The sequence below is a fragment of the Myotis davidii genome, unplaced genomic scaffold (genome assembly GCF_000327345.1).
Source record: "Myotis davidii unplaced genomic scaffold, ASM32734v1 scaffold892, whole genome shotgun sequence".
NCBI classification, from domain to species: Eukaryota; Metazoa; Chordata; class Mammalia; order Chiroptera; family Vespertilionidae; genus Myotis; species Myotis davidii.
This window is the reverse complement of record NW_006284341.1, coordinates 942,377-955,209: the sequence shown is the minus strand read 5'-3', so window position 1 is coordinate 955,209 and position 12,833 is coordinate 942,377. Positions and strand designations below refer to the sequence as shown.

At 39.6% G+C, this 12,833-nt stretch overlaps 1 protein-coding gene and 1 long non-coding RNA gene across 2 annotated transcripts in view; one reads left to right on the top strand and one right to left on the bottom strand.

The window, feature by feature from the left end:
* SDAD1 (SDA1 domain containing 1) overlaps positions 1-9,632 on the bottom strand; it is a 34,577-nt gene extending 24,945 nt beyond the window's left edge. Inside the window, 7 exon segments of the mRNA XM_006779341.2 lie at positions 1,518-1,618; positions 1,697-1,768; positions 3,159-3,269; positions 5,964-6,062; positions 6,547-6,618; positions 6,913-6,945; positions 9,355-9,632. Of these exon segments, the coding sequence (XP_006779404.1) occupies positions 1,518-1,618; positions 1,697-1,768; positions 3,159-3,269; positions 5,964-6,062; positions 6,547-6,618; positions 6,913-6,945; positions 9,355-9,444 (578 nt within the window). The 5' untranslated portion in view covers positions 9,445-9,632.
* LOC107184630 lies at positions 6,547-9,348 on the top strand. Its single transcript, XR_001515530.1, has 3 exons — positions 6,547-6,596; positions 6,891-6,947; positions 9,068-9,348. It is a non-coding gene; the product is annotated as an uncharacterized LOC107184630 (long non-coding RNA).
* Positions 9,633-12,833: the final 3,201 nt, after the last annotated feature.

The following is a 12,833-nucleotide window of genomic DNA, read 5'->3' as shown; positions in this document are numbered from 1 at the left end:
CCACATAAACTTAAACCTTGTTTATTTGGCTCCCAGGTTAGCCTTGAGTTTGACATGCTTGACATACAAGAATCAACTAATGAAAGCATAAAAAGTGAAACAACAAATCAATGCTTCTCTCTCTTCCCCTTCCTCTCTAAAAACACACACAAAAAAACCACAAAAAGATGCCCTTAGGAAAATTTTAATGGAATGGGAGCCCACTGAAGAGAAGTGAAACAAATAAAAAACTATTAATGTAGCAAAATTCTAACAGTAAAAATTCATGCTAAAAAAAAGGCAGGAGGAATTATAAATTATTAACAGTGACTGTCTCTGGGTGGTTGAGACTATCAATAATGTTTTAAAAAGACTTTTCTGGCTTCTTCAAATTTTCTGTTGCAATGAATATTACTACTTTTATAGCAAGTAAATAAATAAGAAAAGCAAAACACATGAGTTGAAGGCACTAAATCAATAAACCAAAGTTCATAAAACATGACATTTTACAGAAATAGGATAAATTGACTTGAAAATTCCCAGAGTGGCAAAGAAGAAAGAGCACAGATTTCAGAGTCAAGACAGATCTGGGTTTGAATTTTAGCTCTGCCCTTTATTAGTTACTAAAATTAAACTCTATGAACTTTAGTGTCAATACCTATCAAATGTGAATAACTCCAGATAAGCTGCATTACTTTGTTCTGAAGGGAGAACAATCTATATATAAAACCCTAATATGCAAATAGACTGAATGGCGGAACAACCAACCAGTTGCTATGACATGTGCTGACCACCAGGGGGGCGCATGCAAAACATGGTGGGTGTTGGCTGCGGCGGGATGGTGGAGCAGGTGAGTGGGGGTGCCAGACCAAGGTGGGGCACTGGTCACTGTCATCAGGGCGAGCCTCTGATGGTTACTGAAAATTCTTTGTTCCCGTGCACCACTGTCCCGCTAGGCACATGCACCTGCTGCCAGCGCCGGCCCCACTTGTGCCCGCTGCTGGCACCAGAGTTGCCACTCACACCCGCTACCAGCGCCGGCCCCAATCGCTCTGCGCCATCAGCGGGTGTGAGCAGCAGCTGCCAGCCCTGATCACCTCTGAGGGCTTCTCCACTTCCCCCTCCTCCTGAGGGGCGATTGGGGCAGCAGCAGCTGCTCGCACCCAATCGCTCTGTGCCATCAGCAGGTGTGAGCAGGGCCAGCACTGTCAGGCAGCAGGAGCAGGGCTGCCAGCAGACAGGGGACCAGGACCGTGGTGGGGGGACTAGGCGGGGGCATGGAGGATGGGCTGAGACCCGCCCGTGCCCACTGTAGCCTTGCGGCCTACAGTTCCTTTCAAGGTGCATGAATTCGTGCACTGGATCCCTAGTGTAATATAAGGTGTATGTGCTCAACAAATGGTAACCAGTGTTGCTGCCTCTGCATATTTACTTCTATTCTTACTCAAGATCAAGAAAAATAATGGTGCATGTGCTCTGTAGTAATTACAAATGAACAAAAGATTCTATTTCTCAAGCGACAAATACATATATATTACCAGATGTTTCTTCTGTAGAGTTCAATCATCACATCCAAGGATATCTTAGCTGCAGTTGCATTGCTGTCTCTCAGCATGGTGTACATGAAATTCTGCAACACCTAAAGAAAAAGAGGAGAAAGAAGCCTTAATACACTGATGGCACAATGCTGCAACATGGAAAACAAAAGGGTACTTACTACATTCACTTTATTGTTCTTGTGTTTTGCATTTATATTCTTGATATCAGTCACAATATGCGTGTATAAAGTCTGAGGAAAAGAAACAAAAACATATATATATTAACCAACATTTCAAACTTTGCTTAATTTGGAGAGAAGTACAAATGTACAAGAGGATTTAATATTAACTACTTTACATTTTATCACAAAAAAGACCAAAACCAAAATAAAAAGCAGCAGCTAAAATGCAAAAGGAAAACTGCCCTGAAAAGGTTAATCATGGAGTTACCATATCACCCAATAATTCCACTCTTAAATAGTCAAAAATGAAAACCACCCAAATGTCCAATAACCTATGAATGTGGAATAGTATTTGGCAACAAAAAAAAAAAATGAAGAAATACTAATATACGCTACAACATGGATAAACCTTGTAAACATTATGCTAAGAAGCCAGACACAAAAAGCTACATACTGAGTCCATTTAATGAAATATCTAGAGTAGGCAAATCAAAAAGACCAAAAATAGATGGGCGGTTGCCTAGGGATTGGGAGATGGGAGCATGGGGAATAATTGCTCATGGGAATGGGATTTCTTTCGAGGGTGATAAAAATGTTCTAAAATTGATTGCTGTGATACTTGCAAAATCTGTGAATATACTAAAAACCACTGAATAGTCCATTTAAATGGATGAATTGTGTATGAATTACAGTTGCTTCGTTTTCTGAGCCCCTAACTCCATGCAAGATCATGTTGGCAATACAATTATCATTGGTGCCCAAAGCATGTTCCTATAAACAACTTTTATCCCACAAATTAGACCAAGAAGTACAATTGCTAACATCAAATGGTGGCAGTTTCTAAACACTTTGAGAAAAACTATTAAGTTAATGAATGTGAACTTAAATTTTTCTTGCTTAAATTTCTTTTATAAACCTTCAGCTTCTGATCTTATGTAAGCAAATTCAAAGTCATAGGAAAACAGTAATAACAAAAAAGTGAGTTTCTTGGGGGCTGAGGGTGGGGCAGTTATGGCTATGAGTGTTCAGTCCACGCTCTGATTTGGTCAGTACAGTGCAGAGAAAAGGGCTTGGGTTCTGGAGCCAGACTGCCTGGGCTTATATTCCTGCTCCACCACTCAGAATCTGTGTGACTCTGGGCATGTTACTCTATCTCAGCCTTTTCATCTACAAAATACTACTACTACTATCACTACTACTACTAATAAATCCTATATCATTAACCGAGTAAACAAATAAATATCTAAAAAGCTCTGAGAATGGTACCTGACAAAAAGTAAGCATTTAATAAATGTTTAGCTATTACCACCATATTGCATGCAAAAAATGGTCTATTTTTTCCTATTAAAATTATTCTTAACTATATCCAATAATGTGAAGCATCAAGACTTCACTCTACAAGTTTTATGTTACTGCAAGGAAAAATGAGATATATGAAAAAAGCAATTTTGCTCTTTACCTTTCGCAGAAGCTTATCATGGCAACGCAGAAGTTCAAAGAACAGTTCTAGTAAACTTGATGGATTGATGAGATTCTTATTTCTCAGCAAGATCAAAGCTTTGCAAAATGTCTCAGGAAGGAAAAGAAAATATACTATAAGATAATGATAAAGTTAAGAAAATGGAGCATGTAAATCACAAAAGAGCCTATTAATCAGGCATCAGAACAGAGTCTCTGCCCTCATGGGCCTTACACACTGGGGGGTGTAGCAGAAGAGAGGACAGACAAGCAAGTAAGTATCTCAGATAATAAATGTCACAAAGGAAGTAAAACAAGGTAATATATATATGATACATTGTGGCTACCTTACACAGGGAGGTCAGCATCTGACAAAACCCCAGTAATCAATGAATCCACAAAGATAAGAAAGGTGGGTTAACAACAATAACATCATACACTAAACTGGAATAATCAATCTGAATTTGTGATCTTACAAGGCATTCTTTTGAAGTATTGTTAGTACTACAACAAAAGTTGCAGTACTCTTGCTTACCACCAACTTTTATGAGTACCCTTATCACTCAAATTTTTCCTCTAATTCTCTTCTCCATTGGATGGAACAAATAATGCTTGGAAAATAGCCGACTCTAAGGCTTGGGGCAGGACAAACAGTAAGAAAGGGTTTGGAACTATTTCTGCCAGAATGTAAGGATGCTTTAAAAACATCAGGGGTATTGCTGAAAGAAGAAGCTCCCACTGGACAGGTGGTGACAGTTTGAAGGTGGCCATCACAATAGCCAAGTAAAAAGAGGATCCATCAATATGTTCTAAATGATTCTTCTAAAAAGGAATGCTAATTACAGATTCAATCCCTTGTTTCTTAGCAAAGAAAAATTTTAACTAGTGTTTTAAAAACCTACTAATCATCATAAAATACTATAAAGAAACATACACACATTTTTTTATTAATAATTAGAGGCCCAGTGCATGAATTTGTGCACTGGTGGGGTTCAGCTGGCCCGTCCTGATGGGGCTTGCCATCGGCCTTGCCCCCTGGTCAAACTCCAGGTCAAACTCTCGGTCGAGGGGACATTTTGCATATTAGTCTTTTATTATATAGGATGCTTTGCAGACCAGTTTGGTTTGGTACTATTAGCCACACAAAACTTAAAGAAAGAAAACCTAATTACCTGGAAAGACACTGAGTCTCCATGCTCAAAATCTCAAATCGTACAACCCAGAGGAACTTGAAAAGCTCCATGACTTAAGTAAAAGGCTTCTGACTAATGGTTGGAGTTTGAAGCCTCCTGGGCTGTGCTGTCAGGTCCTATGACCCCAAGGGTTAACCAGTTGACAACCCTAAACCTGCAACCTTGGTTTGTCTGAGATGACCTTTTTTTCATTTGGGCCTAATCAAATTAATAAAATCTTAGAGAAGTTGCCCTAACCGGTTTGGCTCAGCGGATAGACCCTCAAGGGTCCCAGGTTCGATTCCGGTCAAGGGCATGTACCTTGGTTGCGGGCACATCCCCAGTAGGGAGTGTGCAGGAGGCAGCTGACCGATGTTTCTCTCTCATCGATGTTTCTAACTCTCTATCTCTCTCCCTTCCTCTCTGTAAAACATCAATAAAATATATTAAAAAAAAAATCTTAGAGAAGTATAAACAGAGTTAAACATATGGACTTAGCATTTTTACAAATTTTTGTATAAGATATCAATGTTTTGTGATCATAATATTTATGTAAGTTCTACTTGCTATAAAGGTGTTTGGAAAGCTGATGTATACAATTTTAAAATGCCTAAGGCTGAGTTCCCTAGAAGTAGAGCCCGAATCATTACAGTGGTTTGTCTAGAAGGGAAGTAAGGCAGTAAAATAAGGCAGAGAAAAGCTGAGCAAGGATGTGTCCCTGGCTGAGACTAGCTCTAGTCAAATCACAAGCCCTGGAGTACAAACTGCAACAGAGAGTGGGACCCACCTAGAGGGACAGGGTCAGGGTTTTATACCACTGGGTTGGTCAGGTACCAGCTGTGAGCTGCAAGGTCAACCTCTCAGGTACCAGGCCTCCCATTTAGCTGAGAACAATGCTCCAGAGAACGGGCAGCTGGGGGCCATTAGGCAGGGGAAATGGATGCACTGGCCTGGTAAAGGGATCTTGGCCAGGACCCAATGTCAACCACTAGAGTAAGAATATTTAAATGTTCAAACTGGCTATTTAATGGATAAATTTATTAAATTAAGCATTATACAAACCATAAGTTGAAATTAAAGTTCTTCAGGCATATGATATTTGAATGACTAGAAGGAATCACCTATTTAATAGAGAAAAGAACATCCTAGGAGGGTTAGCATGCTGAAAGATCAGAAAGAAGAGTATAACTGAAAAGACAATGAGATTACACACACACGCACGCACATATAGGCAGGAAGCAGATCATGTAAGAACTTACAGGCTACGATAATGCGTTTGAGTTTTATCTATAATAATAAAAGCATAATATGCTAATTAGGCTGGACATCCTTCTGGACAGCCTTCCTTCCAGACAAAGCCAAAGTGGGTGGGGGCTGAGGCAGAGGCGGCAGAGGCCACCGGCCGTGGTGGTAGTGGCGAGCGGGGGTTGGGGCCAAGGCCCTTGCACGAATTTCGTGCATCGGGTGTCTAATTCTAAGTTTAAATAAGAAGCCACAGAAGGATTTTAAGGGGTGACACATTTTGTTACACAATTTAGAAAAATGATTAGCCCAGAGGCTATTTTCATCTAAACACATATTATAAGAATACACATGAACACAGCACAAGTTATCAATCCAAATACTGGCTCTACCATTCGAAGATCTGGATCCAAGACAGTGTGATTGTAGGAAAGAAGATCTTTCAACTCTTGAGGAAAGTTACTTAAATGTTCCGGGTAGCAGTGGCCAATCTGTAACAAAACAAAGACTCTTCTGAAGTCTGTCTTTCTCTCCTATGATTCATGTGCATATATTTCGGATTTTCTGCAAAATTCTGCAAAAGGGGAATAAAGGCTATTTCATAGAGGTAGATGGCTCCAAACCATATCTTTTTCTTCTACAGGTAAATTTCTCTGACTCCTTTCATATTTCCCCTTAGTCTTATTAAAATATGTGTGACATGATTTAGAATCTGATTTTATAATGAATTTGAAGAAAACAAAAAGTCTGAAATTTTGCTCTGGATGGTTCTGTGAAAAGCTCTAGCAAAATCTTATATATTTAAAAAAATAAAAATTAAAAAAAATAATAAAAACATTTTTTTTAAAGGGGGAAAAATTTTTTTAAATGAAGCTTTCATTCCTGAATGGAATGAGGTTGGATATTACTGGAAAAACATTCTGCAAACTATGTGTAATAACTGGTCTTTGTTTTACACAGAAATTATCTTCTTACCTGTGCCATAAACATCACCAGCTCTGCCAGTTCTTTGCTGGGTTTATTAGGTTGCAATCGGAAAAACTCACCCTCAGAAAATTAGAAAAAAAAAATCTTCCAACTCATGACACAGAGAAAGTAAATTTGCAAAGAGGGAAAACTGCCTGGTTGTGGTGGCTCAATGGTTGAGCCTCGACCTATAAACCAGAAGATCACCATTCGATTTCCAGTCAGGGCACATGCCCAGGTTGTGGGACTGATCCCCCATGTGGGGTGTGTGGGAGGCAGCTGATCAATGATTTTCTCTCATCATTGATATTTTTCTCTCTCTTCCTCATCCAGTTCTTTGCTGGGTTTATTAGGTTGCAATCGGAAAATCTCCACATTGGATTTGTAGTGATTATACTGCTGTAGAAACTGTAGAAAAATGAAATTTACGATGGTCACCTTTTATTATATGACTTGCTCAGTATATTTAAGTCTTGGTTAGTGACATGGAGAAAATGATGTGGCAAAAGTATGTAGAAACTCTTTCCTTACCTGCACTTTCAAAATAAGTGTTGGAAACTTTATGTACATCACAGGTAATCTAAAGATCCTTTCCTTTATCATTAGAAATTTAGGTGGTGTGGTGTAAAGAACAGTAAAGCCAAGAGTCAAAAACTCAGGTTCTGGTCCTATTCTGACATTTACTATCCAAATGACCCTTACTACATAGTCTGTGCATATAGCACTTATATCAGCAGAAAAACACCATGTCAGAAAATGTAAATTATGTATTTCTTATGTACATGAAGCACTCCAGTCAAAATTCCCTTCTTCTTTTAAATGCCGATTTAGATTCTATCCTAGAGTTCTAGATAGATGTATTAACAGCCAAAAACAATAGACACACAGAAATAATGATAATAGCTTCCATTTGTTCATCACTTGCTATATGCCAAGCTCACTGTGTCCATTATCTCATTTAATTATGTTTAATCCTAACAACAACTTAAGAATGTTGAAACACCAGACATCAATTAGTTCCATGTATCTACTCTTCATCCATAGACCACAGCTTTGAGTGTGTGTGTACCAGAGAGTGAGAGAGTAAGAGACAGACAGACACTATGAAAGTGAATATTTCTTAATACTGCAAGCCCTATATGGTTAGTGACCTCCAAATCCATATATCCAATTAATTGTCTGATGTCTCTGTTTGGATGCCTACCAGACATTTAAACTTAGCATGGTTAAAAAAACATAACTCTTGATTTCCCCAACAAAACTGGTAGGCCTTCAGCTTTCTCCAAGAATAGGACTTCAGATAGCATGCAGCCCCTACATGCTTCAGGTAAGACCCCATCTCTCTTGACTTCCTACTGCCATTGACAAGAGTGAGGAGAGTACCCCAGAACTCAGTGTGCTTCCGGCAAGATCCTTTTCCCACTCCCACCCCAGCCCAGCCACCACTATCGAGGCATATTCATATACAAATTTAGTTTCTCCATAGTCCTTACCACTGTATGTCTACCATCAATTCTAGAACAAACGTCCAAGAGAAGAAGGCTCTCAGATCTGTCTATTGATCACTGTAACCCCAGTGCCTAGAACTGTACTGACACACAGTAGGTATAGTATGTGTGGATTTGCATATGCATTCACCAAGTGAATGAAAGAGCAATTCTCTGAAGTAAGAATTATGTCTTCCTTACATATTAAAAAGGCTCAGTGATTAATGCTTCCAAGTAACACAACTGGTCAACAGCAGGGTCAGGATTAGTTAGCTGTGAAAACAATGTCCTTAAACACAGCACTGTACAGCTAACAACTATTACTTTGTCAATGGTTGTGTACACAGCTTTACACATCGTCTCACCTATTACTTAATTTCTTGTATTTGTTTCTTACTCTTTATTTTCCTTGGAGAGGCTTTCTACACTGGTGACCTAAACCACTGGAACTGCTTCTTGGTAAAAAGCATTCAATTAAACATTTCTAAGTGAAAAGTTGGGGGAGGAGGAAAATGAGAAGGGCAAAAGATGAGTAACTGTGTTAGCCATTGAACAAACCACCATCTAGTGAGGAAGCAGCACAAACAAAGGCATCAGATGCCTAGCAGGTATCTCATTAACGCCCGCAGACACCGGGTGCCTGAGGAACACAACTGCCAAATTAATACAGTACCAAAATCACCACTTTCATTTTGTCGCTTCTTGGCTCAAACACCCTTAATGTTCACAATCTGTATGAAATCAGTATATACAGTCCCTCGCAATCTGAACCTAACCTAATTTTTAACCTCATCCTTCCCCGAAGCAAATTCTGACATCCAGGTCATGCCCGCTTCCGATGCGACTGAATACTGATTTCACAAACTAGACTAAGCCCCTGTCTATCCTTATACGTGAGAATTCACCTCCTTCCCGACACAACCCACCGCAGAGCGCGGGGCAAACAGACGTCAGTCGCACGCATCCTGAGAAAAGACACGTCAAGTGTTACCAATGAATTCAAGTTAGGAGTTTCTAAAAAGAAAAGGCAGAGAAACCGACAGGGAAGTTGGAGGTTGGAAGCGCGCCATGTCTCCCTAAAGCAAAATGCGGTATTTAAAGGTCTACGGAGCAGGTAGAAAAATCCGAAGGGACAGAGTTCCAAGAGGTGGACCACGCGCCTTAAGGCATGTCCCTTTCCCGGCCCCTTCTCCCTTCCCGACAGACCCCAGAACCTAACGGTAGCACACGCGGCCAGCCAGGATCCCCAACTCCACTCCACGCCTCCCCAACCCCACTCGTGTCAACCAGGCGCGCCTTGGCCTCTAGCGTCGCCGCGGCGCAGTCCCACCTCCTCCACGTAGGCCGGCGGGTCCCGCTTGATCAGGTTCTGTAACTGCGGCAGGTTGCTGGGCAGTTTGTTGTTGTTTCTGCTGGACATTTTGGCTGCTGACGAACTCTGCGGCGGGCAGTTTTAAAGAAAGAAAGAAAGAAAAAAAAAAAAACACCCTACACCGATGGCAATTACCACCCGGCCCAGATCCTGCCGGGAATCGTGCAGCACGGCAGGACCGGAAGCAGCACGTGGGACGCGCAGCCAGGAGCTAGACTACGGGAGCCTCCGAGGGTCAAATTACCTTCACGGCCTTCTCGCTCTGCGGTGGCTTTTACGACACTTTTATTCCTCGGCCAACCGCTGCTACTATCAATCGTTTCTGAAACATTATGAAACGCAGTTTGTTTGTTTGTTTTCCACACACGTTAATTTATTTCATCATCCCGACACACTCTTGGGAAACAGATGAGGCTTATTAGTTTGCTTGGTGTTTTAATCCCACAGCCTAAAGTTAGGAGCTAAAAATACCCATGGGGAGTAGATAGCACTAGTTTATTTTTATAAAGGGGGATAAAAGAGCAACGAGAGGCGTAAATTGGGGCGGGGGTAGGGGCAGTATAATTTTAATACGATTTTGTTTTGTTTGGCTTGGATAAAAAGTTGTATATTGATTACTTTAAAACGAAAATTAATTGTACTGAAATGTCAACCACTGTTAGAACATTTGTCAGTACTCTTCAGCTTGGGCTTTAAATTCAGATCCCAGTAATCCCAAGAGAATACATTTATACAATCTCACAGTGCAAAAATAAATATACAGAGAATGGATGTATGCGATAGGGTGCTGTTAATACAATACATTTGATCACTCACCCTATGCCAGGCACTGTTTCCAGCATTTCAAGTTTACTAACTCATTTAATCCTCAGAACAGCCCTCTAAAGAAGGTTCTATAATTATCTTCACTTTACAGATGAGGAAACAGCCTCAGACAAGTTAACTGCCCAAAGTCAGCTGGTGAGGAAGCGGGGATTTCAATCCAGGCAGTCAAGATTGTAACTAGATAAGAAAGAAAAAAAGTAGCCTGACAGCTGTCAGCTGGTAACAAATTCGGCATTAATAGAGAACTTGGTGTTCTCTTGCTTAAAATAAGCAATTTCACAGAACACCAACTTCAGTCAAGGTCATCTGTGACTGAGCCAAAACCACGAAACTCTAATCACTTCTGAGCACACACACAATCAAGAACGCTGTGCAAACCAGGATTAGTTTTTCAGTTGCATTTGGAGAATGGCTTCTAGTTATTAATCATTGAATCGAGTATTGTGTAGTTAAGAAATGTATGCAATCCATATTTTACTTGCAAAACCATTCATAGATTTAATTTAAAATTCCTGTCAAAATTATAAGCTTATGTACTATGCATATTCATCTTGAGTCCCCAAAATGTGACTTGTGAATAAAATATTCAGGCTATGTCACAGCTTTTAGTCACAATCCATATGTCAGGCACTAGGGTAAGGTGCTAGGAATACAAAAATAAATAAAACATGGGCATTTGCCCTCAAGAAAGTCACAGATTAATAAGGGAGACGAATAGATAAATACATGTAAAGTGAATAAGCGTGTTTTTATAATAGCTCAGTGGAAGCAATAGGAAGGACAAACAGCCGAGGAATCAGAATGTCTCACAGTTTTTGGTAGTATTTGATTGAAATCCCGAAAGATGAGTTGTTCTGCAGGAGGGAAAGGAAGGCTTTCTAAATAAAGAAAATAGCCTGCAGAAAGGTACAAAGACTTGAAAAAGTCTAGTGCAGTGGTTCTCAACCTGTGGGTCGCGACCCCTTTGGCGGTCGAACGACCCTTTCACAGGGTCGCCTAATCAATAAAATATATTAAAAAAAAAATAAAGGGCCAGAAGGTTGAGACCCATTGGTCTAGTGCAGGGGTGGGCAAACTTTTTGACTCGAGGGCCACAATGGGTTCTTAAACTGGACCGGAGGGCCAGAAGAAAAGCATGGATGGAGTGTTTGTGTGAACTAATATAAATTCAAAGTAAACATCATTACATAAAAGGGTACGGTCTTTATTTTTCAATAGTTTTATTCATTTCAAACGGGTCAGATCCGGCCCACGGGCCGTAGTTTGCCCACAGCTGGTCTAGTGGCTTTAAGGGACAACCAGAAATTTGGTGCGACTAAAAGTTGGGAAGGGAGTGTGCAGCAGAAAAGATGAGGAAAATGAGTTGGGTGAGGTTATGCATGTGGGTGATGAAAGGCTTTACCTGCTAATCTAAGGAGGGCTAATCTACGGAGCCCATTTTACCCCGAAATACCATGAAAGCAGGATTTTTTTTTTCTTTTTGATAGATGAAAAAATTAAGGCTGAGAGTGGCTGAATATAGTCAGCTTCCCATATCCATGGGTTCCTTATCCTTGGATTCAACCAACCAAAGATGAAAAATACTTGGAAAAAAAATGTTGTATTGTTGTTGATATGTACTGTGTAGCTAATTACGTATGATGGTTCCATCTGTAGTGACATATACAGACTTTTTTCTTGTCATCATTGCCTAAGCAATGCTATATAACAATTTACATGGTATTAGTTATTATGAATACTAAAGAGATGATTTAAAGTATACAGGAGGATGTGTGTAGGTTATATGCAAATACTATGCCAATCCCCTTCAGATACCGAGGGACAAATGTATGTATTTAGAGTGACTAACTGAATATGCATTTTGTAAATTATAAGTAATGCTTATATTATGTGTAATGTGATATTTTTAATGTATATTAGCCAGACCATATTCATTTCTATATTTAGTCTTGAGTGGGCAAAGGAAATTCCTGTCTTTTACTGATCCAAATTATTTTTAACCTGAAATAAATTATTCTAGAAAAGAAAATATCCTTTACACCTTTGCACAGGAGACCCTATTATAATTGCAAATTCTGAATTCAAATGGATTAAAAATTTATTTATTGAAGGAGCCTCAACTAGAGGGATTGTTTATTGCCTTTCTGCATTCAAATTATGAGTTTAATGAGGATTTTGTTTTGTTCACTTCCCTATCCTCTACATTTGGAGCAACTCATGGCAAATAGTAGGTAATCGGTTAATATTTGTTGAATGAACAATCTCTAGTCTCGTTCAATTCTTCAATTGTGTGACTTATTAAATAAATTAAAATCTTAGATATCCACAATGGAAATTTACCTCAAAATCAGTAAGTAACTAACATGTGAATTCTAGTTATGGTCTCCCTCACTGGAAACCAATGATATTGACTATGTTCGGAAAAGCCAGGAAGGTTTCGGCACTTTTCTAATAAAAATATATTGTTTTCAAAAATTGTTAATGTAGCCACTGGAGGGAGCTCACGCTTTTCTTTTTAACAAGAAAATTACACCAAGTTTACAATATGACCTCATACAAACTCATCAGGAAACTGGTACCAGAAGAAATTTTAGTTCTTTTCAAGGTTAACT